The 18,610-nt window shown below is 42.2% G+C and overlaps 2 protein-coding genes across 2 annotated transcripts; both read left to right on the top strand.

Moving 5' to 3' along the window:
• Positions 1 to 408: 408 nt before the first annotated feature.
• On the top strand, positions 409 to 1,667 carry LOC112758469 (protein LIGHT-DEPENDENT SHORT HYPOCOTYLS 1-like). The gene is made up of 2 exons (XM_025807161.3): positions 409 to 543; positions 838 to 1,667. The coding sequence occupies exon 2, from the start codon at positions 913 to 915 to the stop codon at positions 1,465 to 1,467; it is 555 nt and encodes a 184-aa protein (XP_025662946.1). The 5' UTR covers positions 409 to 543; positions 838 to 912; the 3' UTR covers positions 1,468 to 1,667.
• Positions 1,668 to 7,690: 6,023 nt separating this feature from the next.
• Positions 7,691 to 9,589, top strand: LOC112756810 (uncharacterized). Its single transcript, XM_025805427.1, has one exon. It carries the CDS (start codon positions 7,691 to 7,693, stop codon positions 9,587 to 9,589), a length of 1,899 nt encoding a protein of 632 aa, XP_025661212.1.
• The last annotated feature ends 9,021 nt before the right edge of the window (positions 9,590 to 18,610 follow it).

The following is an 18,610-nucleotide window of genomic DNA, read 5'->3' on the forward strand; positions in this document are numbered from 1 at the left end:
AAAAACAAAAACAAAACAGAGAAATTGGTGAGCAGAGTAGTATCTAGTAAGAAAACGAATCAAACTTACAAACGGGCAGCTAGTCCGTGTAAGACTTGATTTGAAAAAGTGTTCCTACAATCTTATTCTCTTTATTTATTTTGTCTACATATGATATTTATGAAAATTAGGTTTAAATTATTCAAAATCTTATTCTCCTTATAACACACCATATCTTAATTGATCATTTAATTACATATATATAATATGTTGTCATGTATATGTAATGAATTAAAAGTAAGAGAGAAAATAAAAAGGTTTGTTTGTGGATGTAATTATAATAAGAGAAAGGAGAATAGATGATAGATGGATGTGAGAGTGAGAGTGATAATCAATGGTCAGCATCATGTATCCCTGTTTACCGCCAAACTTTGTCCTCTCTGACTGACTCACAGTCTCTCTCTATATCATTTAATTAGCCATTGGTCCTTCTTGGGTTCCCTCAAAAAACAAAGCTTCTTGTTTGTGACCACTGGCTACTGGCTAGGATGATGAAAACATACAGTACGTACTACTAACACTGCACACACAATAAGTTTCATTATTATTCAACTCTCAGTTTAGTAGTCACTCCCCAAACACTAACCAAAATCCAAAATCTCATCTCAATCTTTCTTTCATTCATAATCATTTCATTATTATATCCTACTTCCACACCATCTTCTGCTTCTTCTTCTTCTTCTTCTTCTTCTTCTTCCATTTGCACTGATCATATATATGAGGAGATACAGTAGTAGACACTAGAGTGTGTGTTTCAATTCAGGTTCGTATTAATTAATTAATTGGTTCCTTTTCCAGTTTCCACCAACTAGTGCGTGTGCGTGTGCGCGTTACCCTAGAAAGCAAAACCCTAACCCTCAGATCTTGAAAGCAATGGATTTGGTAACCGATCCAACAAACCGGAGCTTCGAAATCCAGAGCCTGGTGAATCCAACAGCAGCAACAAACACCAATCCTCCACCTTCGTCATCTTCATCGCCGAGCCGTTACGAGAACCAAAAGCGCCGAGACTGGAACACCTTCTGCCAGTACCTGAGGAACCACCGTCCGCCGCTGTCTCTGCCGCTCTGCAGCGGCGCACACGTTCTGGAGTTCCTCCATTACCTGGATCAGTTCGGGAAGACCAAGGTGCACAACCCTACGTGCCCCTTCTTCGGGCTCCCTAACCCTCCGGCGCCCTGCCCCTGCCCGCTCCGCCAGGCCTGGGGCAGCCTGGACGCCCTCATCGGCCGCCTCCGCGCCGCCTACGAGGAGAACGGCGGCAGAGCAGAGACGAATCCGTTCGGCGCTCGTGCCGTTAGGATTTACCTGAGAGATGTTCGTGATTTTCAGTCAAAAGCAAGAGGAGTAAGCTACGAGAAGAAGCGCAAGAGGCCAAAGCCTAAAACCTCTTCTTCTTCTTCTGATGCTTCTGCTACTCATGCTTAATTTGGAACCTGCTTCAATCATTTATTTCATCATCATGAACAACGTAACTGGTATATATATGTTCTTTTCTTTATGTCTCTCTTTCTTTTGGTTTATTTTATGGACTTGATCAGATACACTTGTTACTACTATTTATGGTTATATTATTTTCTTGTCTTGGACAATATTATTTACTATTTATAATTATAATCATTAATCAATGTGCTGCTGCTGCTGCTATATACTTATTATATACATGTCTGTCTAATTATAGATATATATATATATACATCAATAGTTTGATAGAGTACTCATCTATTTCAATTCATTTTGGACCAACTATATGTAGCTTCTTGTCATATCAAATCATCAACAATGCGTGTTATTATTATTGTTGCTGTTTTTGTTTGATTACAATGAAATTACTATGCCATGTGTATATGCTACTGCATTTTCAACTTGCACTGTGAACTCTTTCTTTTTCAGTCATATATACAATCATTCAAACTTACAATTGATGCATTAACTTGTTTTGGATATATACCCAAGTTTTTTACTTTCCGTTACTTCACTATTTCTGCCATTTGTGTTTTTTCTTCCATGCTTTAATTTCTTTGCATCATTTTAGTTTATTCTATTTGTGTGTTAGCTAAAACTGGCGGTTTTCCTCCTCTAATCTATTCTCTTCTTCCATGCACATACATCCATGTAGGGTGAGAAGTTTAATATCATAAACATTTCTTCAACCTCAAGATTTAGTGATATATTATTATTATTGTTGTTGTTGCTGTTGAAACCCTAACAGAACTACCATATACTAACTGGAGAAATACTTAACTAGATAAAATTAAATGAGACATACATGTTATATTTTCACTCATTAGTTACTAATATAAAATATATATTAAAAATAAATTAATTAATATATTTATATATAAATATATAATAATTAATTTTGATATATATATGTAGTATTTTAAATATTTTAAATATGTACCAAAGGAGATATATAGTATAAATACAACTTAATAAAACATCATAATAGTCAGTAATAAATAATCTATAAGTTACATATCAATTTACTATTGAAGATTTGAAATTAGCAAAATAACTCACGAGCTTAATATAATTGGCCGAATCGGGTTAGGTATTATATATTAGTTTAAAGATGATATTATTGTGAAATCAGTGTGAGACAGTGAGAGTGTGATGAGACAAAGTCTAGATTATCTTCTTTATCATATCTGCCAGCTAATTAAAAATGGGAATCTCAAAGGGGAATTGATTTGTTTGGAGAATAATAATTCTTGACAATAAGGGCAAAGCTATATTTGCCTAACCCCCTTAATTTGGATGGAAAAGCGTAGGCTTATCATGATGGTCTGTCTCCTTTCTGGGAATATATGGGTTAGGTAATCTTGGATAACAGACATTATTATATATATTCTAATATACATTATCAAACCCAATGTATTTACTCTTGGTTTCTGATGCAAATAAAAAAAAATGTTTGTTTATTTAAGCTTTAAAACGACAAGAGCTTCACTAATGATGATGATGATGATACATGATTATCGTCACTTTCAATGATTCTCTTAACAGTCTATCTTCTGAGACTTAATTAAATTAGAACAAACTGAGTTTTATCTTTTCTTCATCAACCCTTCTACATAATTAAATTAAATCCGCCTATATATGTATATACGTAATGATGCTCCTACATGAAAACAATTATTATATGATAATATGAGAAACGAAAATATTTAATAACAAAAAAAAATTAGTTAAAAAAACAGTTAAAATTTATTTTATTTAGGATTAATTAATTTTAGTAAAAAATAATAAATGTTAAATAAGATAAGTTTTAGTTATTTTTTTTTTATTTTTCTAGCATTAACAAAAATAGGTTTGGAATTGAAGTTCTCGTTAAACGTACAGAAATATTCCAAAAATTATACTCAGTAATTATTTAAGTATACTATGTCTTATATCAAATATAAGATGGAAAAAAGAGTTCCAAAGTATGAAACCCTAATCAGAATCGAACTTGTGTATTTCTTATATCAAATCTACTATATCTATATATAATCAGTTGGATGTGTTGATATATTATGAAAAGGTAAAATTAATATAATCTTATTATTAAAATAGAAAGTTATAAGAAGACTTGCAAAGAAGAGTTAATTAAATAATGGAGGCAATCATAACAACAATTAGAGCAGGTAAAGATAAGATGGCAAGAAAACAGTAAAATTATTAACTATTAAGGAACAGTTTGATACATGTAACTGATTTATTCATTAACAAGAGTGGTTACAATAAGATATTATGGAATTATTTGATTCATTTATGAAAAAAAAAAAGGAGCGTGACATATACTGTTAAAAATGACAGAAATATTTAGGAGACAATAAAAATTATCTCAAATCATTCTAAAGTTGTTTTATTTTATATTTATTAATTATTTTTAAAATAAATACATAATATTAAATGTAATAAATATGTAATTTTAAATATTATATACATAAAAGTATAAATATTAAGTTAAATAAAATAATTTTAAATTATTGTCTTTCGATTATTGTTCTAAAAATAATTATGGAATTAATTAACCATTGAACTCCACAAATTATATTGAAGCTGATAAATTTGCATATACAGCTTTAGTTTTGATGTGTCATGTATGATGTATCCTATCGTCACAAAAATAAAAATCAATGATCTAACCTATGATAAGAATGTATATATACTGTTCATTTTGACTTGTTTTGCATCTTGCAGAGGGTTTAACAAGCTTTTTCCAGGGACTTTTCAGGACCCTTTCCAAAGTTCGTTCTTATTCGATATACTTAATATTAAATCTAATGGTTTATGCCACTGCATGTTGTGATACTGTTTACCCTTTTAATTAAATTGTTTACTCTTTCTTTAAGGTAAAAAAAACTGACCATCTTTATATGAAAAAATTTTCAAGTGTTTCATTAATTTTAACTGTTAATTTTAATTAATATATTATATATATTTTTATAATTAAAATCAATAATTAAAATTACTAAAATACTGATATTTTAAAAACACTTGAAATTCTTTCTATTATATAAATTCCATTTCGTGAATTTGCACTATTTCACCTTTTTTAAAAGAAAAAAAATGCCAAATGAGGATTTTTCTTTGGTCCACTATATATATATATATAAGAATTAGACATATGATTCCCTTATGCTTAAATTGTGTTGTGTAAGGACCTTTCAACATAATAATTGAGTCCTATATAAAAACAAAGGAACATAATAATTGAGCTGGTGGAATTATGGTTTTCTGAAAAAAAAAAAAAAACTTAAAAAATCCCGTATATGGTTTGATTTTATGGAAAAGTATATGAACCAATTCTAAATCAGTCAAAAATGAAACAATTTAATTAATTATAAATATAATAATTAATTTTATTTATTTATTTGATTTAAAATATTGGTTATTAAATGTTTTACCACATTCAAATTAGGAGGAGATACGTTCTGTATTATTGCAACGTGAATCACGGAAACTGATTTAATTAGCTTCCGTCTCTTCACCTTCCTTCCCTCTCCAAATACCTAAAACATGATAAATCAGAAAATAGATTCAAAACCATCTAATTTACAAAGAAAAGAAACATCCCAATGCCTAGCATAAGCATCCTCTACGTAGAGGTTTTGGATTCACCCAAAAATATCCTTCACGTAGAGGTTTTAGATTCACCCAAAAATATTTGGCTGATTTTTTGTTGATACTCTCTTGATTTCCTAGTATTGTTGAATATAAGGTTAACACAAACACTGCCTAGTCCGAAACATGGCATAAAGTCCGTTGGCAAAGCAAGATTATTAAGGCGACTTTAAAATGATTTAGTTTTAAATAATACAAAAGTTACTTTATTAAAGACTCCAAATCAAATCAAATAAATATTTTAAATTATTAAGGAAATAAAAGATTTACTCTAACTTATTAGTGTCGACCTAACATTTAAATTCATCAGATACTTACTAAAATATTTATAAATTGTTAAAAGGATTGTATTTAATTTAAAATCATTATGATGTATCATGTATGGATATAAATAAAGCTGATTAGCTAGGTGGTATAACTCATGGCAATATTTTCACTAGTTAAGTATTTTTTTTTCCCCGGAAAAAGATTGTCACTTCTGAATTTCACTATATATGAATTTGAGTCTATGTTAGCGACTTCCATAGTTAAATAGTCAATAACACAAGCAAGATACGAAAGAGCATGAAATTGCCAGTTGTTTGATCGGTACGTACGTTGAGATTTTTCAATTAGGAAATGAATCAATGAATTTTTTTTAATGTTCACGATCTCTTTTATTTCGACAGGTCAAAAATAATCTTATTGATAATTTAAGTTTTATTTAAAAATTTATTTTTTATTAATGAATTGTTGTATATACATTACCGAAGAAGGATCACTGTTAAAAGTTGAAACTTTAGAACAGCGATAATGTAGTATTACATACATGTACGTTACTACGAATATGTATTTTGTGTGTGATGTAACACTAAACACATGTATATATCATGTATATTTATTATGTAAAATTTCAATAAGGTAAATTATAGTCGAAAACAACAATCATTTGAGCACCACATTTTCTTTTCACTAAAAATTTCTTAGCAACCATTTTATCAATTAATTTTTTTTAACGTTAATGATAAGAAAGTTATAATAAATAAACAGCATTGAGTGGAAAAATAAAGGAAGAAATAGTTTGGCATTGGGGGGAAAAGTAGGGTTTGGGTATGAAATGACATGATAGGACCCATCGTACAAGTATAGCGCAATCAACGGTCAACCCTTTGAGGGTGCATCACACTTTCTATTTGTGTGATTCCACGTGCACATCGTACTGCCTGTCGGCTAAGTGGACTACCTCGATCCACGAGCCCCACTTTCTCAATTCAGATCATCTTACGTGCTCATTTTCCAACCGTCGATTTCCTCCCTCCTTATGCTTTTTCCTTTTACATTTTATTTCTATCTTTGGTCATGCTTAATTTTTACCATTTTTACAACACTTCCACGCCAAAAATGGTAGGGGGCCACCTTCCCTCTCTATCATTGTACTATTATTAGGTGAAAAAAATTAACTATTAAATAAATAATTATTATGCATTATATATTTTATTTTATATAAATAATTAATTTAGTGATTATTTTTTAGTATATTCAATATGATTGAATTAAGTATAGTTAATTCTATTCAAAATTATTAGAACCTTAGTGACTTTTTGTTACGGCATGGCCCAAACTAATTACGGGCCGGCCCGACCCGAGCGGTCGTGGGCAAAGTGCTTTTCTGCTGACCCGGACACGCGTCCCTGACAGCTTCTCCACAGTTGTGCAGGAGAGGCCTTGGAAAAGGTGGGCCTGTCCTAGCGGGGCCCACCTCTAACATAATATATATAGGGAAGGACCTACCCTTCCCCCAAGGTACGTCATATATCACATCACCCTTTTCGCCTGCACATTTACTGATAAGAGCGTCGGAGTGTCTTTGCAGGTGGCACCCCCCTTTTCTCACACAAAGTATTCGGGACCTCGCACATCTCTGGTCGGCAGTCCACGACCTGACGAGCCCTACCATCCCCCAGGATCTTCACCCGAACCAACCGGTAACCGACTTACCAAACATTGGCGCCGTCTGTGGGGACTTGTCCATGGACTTCGTGCTAGTCGAAACGGAGACAGGCCGCGAGGCCGTACCCGGAGGCGACGCCGCCGGGACGGAAACCCGACAACATCCGAGATCACCCCCGAGGGACGCGACCTAATCACATGAGAGACGCCCCTTTGGGGGACCAGAGACAACCACGCCAGAATAATGCAAGAGCTACGCCATAGAATGCAAGACTTAGAGCGTCGGTTAGCGGACAGAGAACGCGACCAGCGCACCCCAGAACAGAGTCACTCCCGTTCTCGCTCCAGGAGCCGTTCCCGGCGCACGCCTAGCCCCCAGGTCGAGTCAAAAAGCACCGGGGAGAGAGGGCGCGCGAGAAGACGTCACGACCCTGTCATTTACGCCAGACGTGAAGGGCGGCGTACGACGAACCGGAGGGACGAAGACGCTCGTCGGGAGAACGACGATGGGAGAACGAATACCTGAGGACCCGTGATAATAGGGGCCACCCCATTCCACCGCTCCATAATCGAGGTCCGGCTGCCAAAACATTTTGACAAGCCAACGGACATGAGGTATGATGGAACGCAGGACCCCCTGGAGCATCTAACGGCCTTCGAGGCCAGGATGAACTTAGAAGGAGTAGGAGATGAGGTAAGGTGTCCCGCCTTCCCGGTCACCCTGGCGGGACCTACAATACGGTGGTTCAATAACCTCCTGCAGGGCTCGGTGACCCAATTCTCCGACATCAGCCATGCCTTCCTGGCTCAGTTCACAACCAGGATCGCGAAAGCCAAGCACCCGATCAATTTGCTAGGGGTGACCCAGAGAGCCGGGGAGTCGACCAGGAAATACTTGGATCGTTTCAACGACGAGTGCCTGGAAATTGACGGTTTTACGGACTCGGTGGCGAGTTTATGTTTGACGAATGGGCTCCTAAATGAGGACTTCAGGAAGCACCTTACCACAAAGCCAGTCTGGACAATGCAGGAGATCCAGTGCGTGGCTAAGGAGTATATCAATGACGAGGAGGTCAGCCGGGTCGTGGCTGCCAATAAACGACAACCCCCCTACAACCAAACCAGGCACTACGATGGTGGAGAAAGACAAAAGGAACGCACCAGGGACGGTGGCTTGAGCAAGACGACAAAACCATTTCCCCGAGTCGGGAAATTCACCAACTACACCCCCCCTCGCGGCACCAATCACAGAGGTCTACCAACAGATAGCCGAGAAAGGGATACTATCGAGGCCCGACCTCTGAAGGACAAGACGGGGGGAAACAAAAGCCTTTACTGCGAATATCACAAGGGGTATGGGCAAAAGACCCAAGACTGCTTCGACCTAAAGGATGCCCTGGAGCAAGCAATCAGGGACAGAAAGCTTGCCGACTTCTCCCACCTCATAAGGGAACCGAGGAGACGGAATCGGGATCACGAGGGTGAGGACAGGTCCCGGGCGACAAGACGACGTCAAGAACCAGAGGGAGACGACCACGGTCTCACGGTGGTGAATGTAGTAACGGCAAGGAATTCCGCCCCGAGGTCGAAATCGGCGCAGAAGAAAGACGCCAAGGTCCTGGCGGTCTCCTCCTCATCTGCTAGGGGTTCCCGGGGACACCCATCTATCTCTTTCGGCCCTGAGGACCAATGGTTCGATGAGGTACCGGAAAGTCCCCCCATGGTTATCACGGCCAGAGTCGGAACCGGACTCGTCAAACGGATCCTAGTGGACACGGGGGCAGACTCGAACATCATGTTTCGCAACGTCTTCGACGCCTTGGGACTGCGTGATGCCGACCTGGCGACCCACCAGCACGGTGTGGTAGGGTTGGGTGATCACTTCATCAAGCCAGATGGGATCATCTCACTACCGACCTCCCTTGGACAAGGACAGAGGCGAAGAACGGTAATGGCCGATTTTGTTGTCTTACGAGATTCCACTGCTTATAATATCATCCTGGGGAGAAAAACAATCAATGACCTCGGGGCAGCGATTAGCATGAAACTGCTTGTAATGAAGTTTGTTACCGATGACGGATCCGTAGGGTCTATCAGAGGAGACTTGGAAACGGCAGTCGCTTGCGACCACGCCAGTCTCTCTCTTAGGAAAAAATCCAAAGAAGCATCCGGGGTTTTCCTTGCCGACCTGGATGCCAGGATAGATGACAAGCCCAGACCTGAGCCAGAAGGGGACTTGGAAAAATTTAGGGTCGGCGATGGGGACGAGAAGTTCACGTTCATAAACAGAAACCTCCCCCATGAATTAAAAGAACCTTTGATGAAGATGATCAGAGCCAATGCCGACCTCTTCGCCTGGACACCAGCCGATATGCCAGGGATAGACCCCCAGCTCATGTCACACCATCTGACCGTCAAGCCGGAGGCCAAGCCAGTGGCTCAGAGGAGGAGAAAGATGTCACAAGAAAAGGGCAGAGGAGGTGGCCAGGCAGACGGCCAGCCTCCTTGAAGCAGGTTTCATCCGAGAGCTGGACTATTCGACTTGGCTGTCAAACGTGGTTTTGGTGAAAAAACATAGTGGGAGGTGGAGAATGTGCGTGGACTACTCCGACCTCAACAAGGCATGTCCTAAGGATTGCTACCCCCTGCCCAACATTGACGCACTCGTCGACGCAGCAGCGGGGTACCAATACCTGAGCTTCATGGACGCCTACTCTGGGTATAATCAGATACCGATGCACCGACCCGACGAGGACAAAACGGCGTTCATAACGCTAGGAGGGATCTATTGTTACAAGGTGATGCCGTTTGGTCTAAAAAATGCTGGCGCCACGTACCAAAGACTGATGAACAAGATATTCAACGAGCTCATAGGCAAGACAGTAGAAGTCTATGTGGACGACATCCTCGCGAAAACCGCACGTCCTGATGACCTCCTGAGAGACCTAGGGGGCGTGTTCGCCTCCCTCCGACAGCACGGCATGAGGCTCAACCCGCTCAAGTGCGCCTTTTCCATGGAAGCTGGGATGTTCCTGGGGTTCATGATCACCCAAAGAGGAGTAGAGGCCAACCCTGAGAAGTGCCAAGCGATTCTCCAGATGAAGAGCCTGGGTTGCATCAAAGACGTCCAGCGGCTGGCAGGAAGGCTGACGGCGTTATCCCGTTTCCTCGGCGCATCGGCAGCGAAAGCCCTGCCCTTCTTCAATCTAATGAAAAAGGGGATAACATTTGAATGGACCCCAGCCTGCGAGGAAGCATTCAACCACTTCAAGAAAATCCTAGCAACGCCTCCGGTGCTCGGAAAGCCCAAAGCTGGAGAGCCACTCTACCTCTACCTAGCAGTAACAGAGGAAGCACTTGCAGCAGTGCTCGTAAGAGAAGAAGGGAAAGCTCAGCAATCGATTTACTTCGTAAGCAGGGCCCTACAAGGAGCAGAGCTGAGGTACAGCAAACTGGAAAAACTGGCGCTGACACTCCTAACCTCCTCTCGAAGGTTGAGGCAATACTTCCAGGGTCACCGTGTAGTCGTCAGAACGGATCAAGCGATCCGTCAAGTACTCCAAAAGCCTGATTTGGCTGGAAGGATGATGACCTGGGCCATTGAGCTGTCCCAATATGACTTGCACTATGAGCCCTGGCACGCAATCAAGGCACAGGCAATGGCAGATTTCTTAGTAGAGGTAACGGGCGATCCTCCCGAAGAAATGGGCACACGGTGGAGACTCCACGTAGACGGGGCCTCCAACCAAATGTCCGGGGGAGCCGGGGTCATTTTGGAAAGCCCGGCGGGAGTCATTTACGAGCAATCGACCAAGTTCGAGTTTCCCATGTCGAACAATCAAGCAGAATACGAAACTCTCCTAGGGGGACTGACGCTAGCTCGAGAAGTCGGGGCAACGAGGCTGGAGGTATGCAGCGACTCTCAAGTCGTCACCTCGCAGGTAAACGGGAGCTATCAAGCCAGGGATCCCCTTCTACAAAAATATTTGGAAAAGGTAAAAGAATTGGCAAGAGAATTCCAAGAGATCACGGTCCGACACGTTCCGAGAGAAAGGAACACACGGGCAGACCTCCTGTCCAAACTTGCAAGCACGAAGCCGGGAGCAGGTAACCGGTCTCTCATCCAGGGCATGGTGAAGGAACCAACCGTCGCCCTCCATTTGACAGAGTCAAGCCCTTCCTGGATGGACCCCATCACGAACTTCCTGGAACTAGGCAAGTTACCTGACGATGAGAAGGCGGCCAAAGCATTGAGAAGGGAGGCAGCCAGATACGCAATCATACAATGGCAACTGTTCAGAAAGGGGCTCAGCCAACCCCTGTTAAAGTGCCTACATCCCGACCAAACGGACTATGTACTTAGAGAAGTCCACGAGGGATGTTGTGGCCACCACATCGGGGGCAAAGCCCTAGCGAGGAAGCTCATCAGAGCTGGATATTACTGGCCATCAATGATGAAAGACTCCAGGGAATTTGTCAGAAAGTGCGTAAAGTGTCAACAAAACGCCAACTTCCACAAGGCGCCGACCTCCGAGCTGAGCCTGCTGACGTCTACACGACCTTTCGCTCAATGGGGAGTTGACCTTTTAGGACCTTTCCCGGTTGGCCCAGGACAAGTCAAATATCTCATAGTGGCCATCGACTACTACACCAAATGGATAGAGGCTGAACCACTGGCCAGCATATCTTCCTCCAACTGCAGGAAATTCATGTGGAGACAGGTGATAACCCGTTTCGGTATCCCGGAGGTCGTTATCTCGGATAATGGGACGCAATTCACTGACAAGAAGTTCACGGAGTTCCTCACCGGCCTAGGGATAAAACAAAAATTTTTCTCAGTGGAGCATCCCCAGAGAAACGGACAAGTGGAGTCCGCAAACAAAGTAATCCTACTTGGTGTCAAGAAGCGCTTAGACAACAAGAAAGGCGCATGGGCCGACGAGTTGGCTTCGGTCCTCTGGTCCTACCGAACAACCGAACAAAGCTCTATTGGGAAAACCCTTTTTCGCCTAACGTACGGGGTCGACGCGGTGATACCCGTCGAAATCGGCGAGCCGAGTCCACGGTTACTGCTCGCAGGGGTAGACGAAGCGGTAGAAAAGGACCTGGTAGAAGAGACCAGCGAGATGGCCCACTTGTCTAAGACAGCATTGAAACAAAGGATAGCTTTGCGCTACAACACTAAAGTCCTCAGAAGGGATTTTGAGGAAAGAGACCTCGTCCTACGACGCAACGACGTCGGTCTACCGACCCCAGGAGAAGGAAAACTGGCGGCGAATTGGGAAGGCCCCTACAGGATCAAAGAGGTTCTCGGTAAAGGCGCCTACAGGCTGGAAAGACTCGACAGCAGGGATATCCCGAGAACCTGGAACGCGGCTAACCTGAGGAGGTTTTATTCATAGCTTGGGCTCATCGACCAACCGACCCGACGAACTGGGTAGAGTTTTGATTTGATCAAATGTTAATTCCCAGTTATCTGTTTTTATCGAATGCCTTTTATGTTCATAAACATTGTCTAGATAACGACTAATTCTTAATTGTCCAAACTCTTCCATTTATTTTCTTTCGACGCGCACCCCACGAGGTCGCAATCGTAAACGGCAACCCGGGACTGATCACCCCGGGAGGCCAGCGGAACCACGGCCATATCAAACGGCTCCATAAATAGAACCGCAACGGTTCCAATCGAATTGCCAGCGCAAACGGCAAAACGGGCACAAGCAATAAGCCCACCACGAAAAAACGATAACAAAAATAAAACGACAAGCAAAATAAACGGTAATAACGACAAGTCGACCAAGCGACTAGTTAGCCATAAAAGTCACAAAGTCAGCCACAAAGTTACAACAAAAAGTTCAACAAATCCACACCAAGCCAAAGTTAAAAGAGATCATTTCCTAGGCATGTCAACAATCTTGCCATCTTGGATCATTTTGAAGAGCCCAATGGCCGACGTGTCAAAGTCGGGAGTCACGATCTTCACCTGGGCCTTCAGGGCGTCCTCAGTCATGGAGATCGCGTTCTTCCCTTGCTCTTTGGTTGCTTTCAGCTTCTTCCTGAGCCCCTCGACCTCGGCTTTAGCGGCTTTAGCCGACGAAACGGCTTGGTCACGCTCTTTCTCCAAGATCGCCACCCGACCCTGAGCAGCGTTCAGCTGGCTCTCAAGAGTCATCTCCCGCTCAGCTAAACGGGCCACCGTCTCGTCGAAAGCCTTCAATTTCTCCTCGGCAGATGTCGTTTTTTCCTCAGAAACCTTGAGCTTCTCCCCCATCTCGGACAGCTGACTCTGGAGCAGCTCAACTTGCACCTTAAAATCATTGTTTGCCTTGCCAGAGGATTCGAGCTTCCTCCGGAGAGCCTGCATTCCCGACAACTCGAACTCAGCCTTTCGAGCTATCACGGCCCCCCGGAGCAGAGTCCGGTACATCCATCTCGCCTGCCCAGCCAAGTCGGTTCCATGAAAATGCTCCTCCGTCCCGGGGATCAGCTGCGAGTCAATAAAATTTGTTGCATCAAAATTTCTTTCCATAATGGTGAGAGTCCCTTCCGGGCTGGCAGACGCCCTCCGCTTCCTAGGGGTGTGGACAAATTCCACATCGTTATCTTCCTGATGGGTAGAGGACGAATGCCCACCAACGACCACCTCAGGAAGGGGGGAAGCCTGCGCCCCTTCCGGGTTCTTCTCCGACATACCGGTATCCTGGGGAAAGGGCACATCATGATCCTCCTTCTCCCCGGAAGGCCCCTCCGATTTCCCGGCATCTTTCTCTTCAGCCTTCTCTTCATCACTGTCCTCGAAGAAGGTCTTCATCAAATTTTCAAGCCCCGTTACTGAGGCAGACATCTCCACTGTAGCAAACAGACAAACACATCAGTCGCTAGATCAGGTAAAACAAGCAATGATAAACAGTACAAGCACAAAACAAAACGACTCACGGATATAGCTCCTGGCGGCCTCCCGTTCACCATAAGGAGATGGGGGTTTACGGGGTTCTTCCCAAAGAGAGCAAACAACACATCGGCTATTTTCTTATCTACGGGGGACATCCCTTTATACGTCACCTTAATAAAAGAGTTAGACCCCGCCCCGAAACTCCAGTACGTCGGGATGAGGCGCTCCCCCTCCAACGACAGCCAAAACGGATGGCGACCTTTAATGGGGCGAACCTTGAAAAATTTGTCCTTGAATCCGTGATAGGAATCCTCAAATAAACCAAACACCTTCCGACCTGTCGCAGATCGGAAGGACAGGAACCCTTTCCTCGCCTTCCCTTGCTTAGAGGGGTTAGTAAGGGTGAAGAAGAAGAGGAAGACATCCACCGACACCGGCAGCTCGAGATACTCGCAAACCATCTCGAAACAGCGAATAGAAGCCCAGCTGTTCGGATGGAGCTGTGACGGCGACACGGATATACGATTAAGGAGCGCCATCTGGAAATCGGAAAATGGTATCCGGACGCCTACCTGGGTGAACATGGCCTTATAAAACCAAATCCAATCGGCAACCCGGGGAGCGTGAAAGTTGATCTCATACAGTCGCTCACTGGGGGCGGGGACGATGGTCTCGTAATTGAGCTCCTCGTCTGTGCCACCACAGAGGTACCCGGCTTGCCGGAACTCCGTCAGTTCCTCCAGATCCATCTGATTCGGAGAATCCTTCACATCGGAGGTCACCCAGGCGTACGGGTCGTAGTTCGCGGCAGAAGGAGAAGCCCGAGCAACAACGCGAGGCATACCTACAAGCGGGGTACCACTCCGTTAGACTATGAGATCGGGAGCCCGAAAAACGCCCAGAGACTATGTTCATCCTACTGAACGGTCAAAATCAGGCATGAACCAAGCTACACCTATCAAGAAAGCCACCTAGAAACCTACCCTGCAATGGTACCCCTCCCCTAACTCATCTACTTAAATACTGGAAGGTCATCCAGCAACAAAAACCAAGCAGAGCAGCGAAAGCATGCAGTAAACACAAGCAATAAACATACAGCAATAAGGCACAGGCACAGGTAAAGCACGAGAAAATGAGGAGCGAGAATTACCTGAATCAGTTGAAGAAACTTGAGAGTGAAGGAAGAGGCACAGGGATGCTCGAACAAGAAGCTTTGGATGTTAGGGAAAGAAGAAAATGGGAATAGCAAGAATGGGAGAAAAAGAAAGAAAAAACTGTGAAACTGTTTAAAAACCGCTACACGAAGCGCGAAAAGACCAGGGGTAAAATGGTCTTTGCGCGCGGGGTTTTTACAACCCATTATGAGCATTTAATGCTCAGCGCGAAGAACGAAGCGACGAACGGTCACCTCAACAACCAAGAGACACGCGCGCAGGGGGCACGTCTCCCCCACGACCAGCCGACCCGGCGACAACACACGAACGAAGAAGTCACGCGCCACCAATATCTCACAATCATTACTGGCGCGTCGGGGGCACTGTTACGGCCTGGCCCAAACCAATTACGGGCCGGCCCGACCCGAGTACTACCCGACCCAAGCGGTCGTGGGCAAAGTGCTTCTCTGCTGACCCGGACACGCGTCCCTGATAGCTTCTCCACAGTTGTGCAGGAGAGGCCTTGGAAAAGGTGGGCCTGCCCTAGCGGGGCCCACCTCTAACATAGTATATATGGGGAAGGACCTACCCTTCCCCCAAGGTACGTCATATATCACATCACCCTTTCCGCCTGCACATTTACTGACAAGAGCGTCGGAGTGTCTTTGCAGGTGGCACCCCCCTTTTCTCACACGAAGTATTCGGGACCTCGCACATCTCTGGCCGGCAGTCCACGACCTGACGAGCCCTACCATCCCCCAGGATCTTCACCCGAACCGACCGGTAACTGGCTTACCAAACACTTTTTATTTTTAATGGAGAATAAAATGCATTTATTAAATTTAACGATTAAAATAAAAAAATGTGCTTCAAACAAATTTTGGATCGATGTGCAAATTGCCATTCAATTTTATGTATGCTGAAACTTTCTACCACTAAAGAAATGTGTAGTTCGTAAAAAATTTTCTCATTTTCGAAAATGTTACATTGTAAAATTATTCCAATGTAAAATTTTTAATATAAATCTTTTAGAAATATAAAAATATTCTTCTAACCAAACATGTTCTAAAGATATACTTCTCCTTAAAGTATATAATTAATTGAGTAATGTTAAATAATGGGATAAGTATTGTTTTGGTCCCTCACGTTAAGGGTCGGAATCGAACTCGTCCCCGATCTAATTTTCGATTTAGAATCATCCTTAACGTTTTTTTTTCGTATTAAAATCGTCCTTTTTAATTTTTATTCCTAAACTACCCTTCCTTTTTAATAAAATTTAAAAAATTAAAAAAAAAATAAAACCCCTTCCCGCCTCCCCCACCCTCCGGTCTCCCCTTCCCCCCTCCCCCCACCCCACCCCCACCTCACCCCCGGTCTCCCCCTCCCCGTCTCCCCTTCCCGCCACCCCCTCCCCCACCCTCCGGTCTCCCCTTCCCACCACCATCCACCCCACCCCACCCCACCCCCACCTCACCCCCGGTCTCCCCCTCCCCGTCTCCCCTTCCCGCCACCCCCACCCTCGGTCTCCCCTTTCCCCCTTCCCCCCTCCCCCACCCTCCGGTATTCCCTTCCCACCACCATCCACCCCCACCCCCGGTCTCCCCCTTCCTGTCTCCCCTTCCCGCCACCCCCACCCCCACCCCCGGTCTCTCCCTCCCTGTCTCTCCTCCCCCCACCCCAACCGTGTTTTATTTTTTTTATTTTTAATTTTTTAAATTTTATTAAAAAGGAAGGGTAGTTTAGGAATAAAAATTAAAAAGGACGATTTTAATACGAAAAAAAAACGTTAAGAATAATTCTAAATCGAAAATTAGATCGGGGACGGGTTCGATTCCGACCCTCAACGTGAGGGACCAAAACAATACTTATCCCTTAAATAATTAATATATATCTTTTATTTTTATCTTACATTTAGAATTTTAGACTAACAATAGCCAACTTTTCCTTTTTTTTATATACTAAAAATATACACCCTAACATTCCCGAATTAATTATCCCCAATTAGACATTGTCATTCTGGATTTTTTTAATTATAAAATAAAAAATATTTTTTTTTAAATAAAAATTATTCTAATTTTAGTGTTGAATTTTTTTTTTTTTTTTTTTGCGTCAAGGGCAAGTTCGCTACTTCCCTCGATGAACCTTGTCTGCTCTCTTTGACGAATTTCAAGTAAGTTCGCCTAAATATAAGGTGATCTTTCCTTAAATTTCACTTTTTACTTTTTTACTCTCGTCCTCTCTTATCTTACTTTTTATTTTGGCTATATTCAATTTTTTTTATCTCTTCAATTATTAGTCAATTTTAGGTTATTTTGTTCTTCTATTTTTTTAATTTAATTTATTGTTCTATTATTTTATGATTTAACTGTTTATTTAGTTAGATTAACTTTTCTTATTAGTTTTAGTTAGTTTGATAATTAGATGATATAGTTAGTTTAAATTACCATCTATTATTAGTTTAAATAATGTCAAACGATCATGTGATTATGGTAGGGGATTAATAGATGTTAGTTAATGAAAAAATTTAATATGATTATTGTTTCATTTGAACTAATTATGATTTAAAGTAAAATTATAGTTTATGGTCTAAGTATTTAGAGTATTGAGATTTATTTCAATGTGTTTGATAATAAGCTAGTTAATTTTAAATTTTTTTATTTAGATTATTGTTTCATTTGAACTTATTACGGTTTAGAATAAAATTATAGTTTATGATTTAAGTTTTACATTTATTTTGAATATATCTGATAAAAAGTTAGTTAATTTAAAATTATTTTATTCTAATTTATTCTATTATAGTATAGTTTTATGGCGTAAAACATGTTAGAATACGAGGATACCCTTTATAGACGAGATCAGATTGACCATATTGCTGGCAGACTTGGCCGAGTGGTATACTTTATAACTTATGTATTTTATATGTTTAAAATTTGTCTTATTACTTGTGGCTTCCGTTTTGTCTAATTGGTTGATTTTTTTGGTAGGGTCCTCGAGTCTTGTGTACAAGAAGGAATTTACTACAATGGCTGCCCGAACATACTAGGACACACCTTAGACGAACGGGATTTGAGCATGTGGCATATATGCTAGAGTGGGACAAATGATTGGGCATTGGTCTCTGCTTTGATCGAGAGATGACGACTTGAGTCCCATACTTTTCACCTGTCCTGTGGAGAGATGACTATCACCCTACAGGACGTGGCGTATCAATTGGGACTCAACATTAATGGAGATCCAGTCAGCGGCTACATCGGTGGGTGGGAGCAGTTTTATGATGGACACTCTATTGAGGACTTTTGTCAGCAGCTGTTAGGTGTTATTTTGAGCCCCATGATAGACAATCACAAAACAAGTAAACTGTCAATCTTACTTGATTTCGCAATTTGCGAGCAGTTGGAGGAATACCCGACAGAGGAGCGCCTGCTGCATTACACCAGAAGACACATCATGCAGATGATCGGGGACGCTTTGTTTCCGAATACCT

This window comes from Arachis hypogaea, chromosome 16, assembly GCF_003086295.3.
Source record: "Arachis hypogaea cultivar Tifrunner chromosome 16, arahy.Tifrunner.gnm2.J5K5, whole genome shotgun sequence".
NCBI lineage: Eukaryota > Viridiplantae > Streptophyta > Magnoliopsida > Fabales > Fabaceae > Arachis > Arachis hypogaea.

Excerpts from the sequence above, each read along its gene's own strand:
- LOC112756810 (XM_025805427.1), top strand. The coding sequence starts at position 7,691 with ATGAGGTATGATGGAACGCAGGACCCCCTGGAGCATCTAACGGCCTTC.
- LOC112758469 (XM_025807161.3), top strand. The coding sequence starts at position 913 with ATGGATTTGGTAACCGATCCAACAAACCGGAGCTTCGAAATCCAGAGC.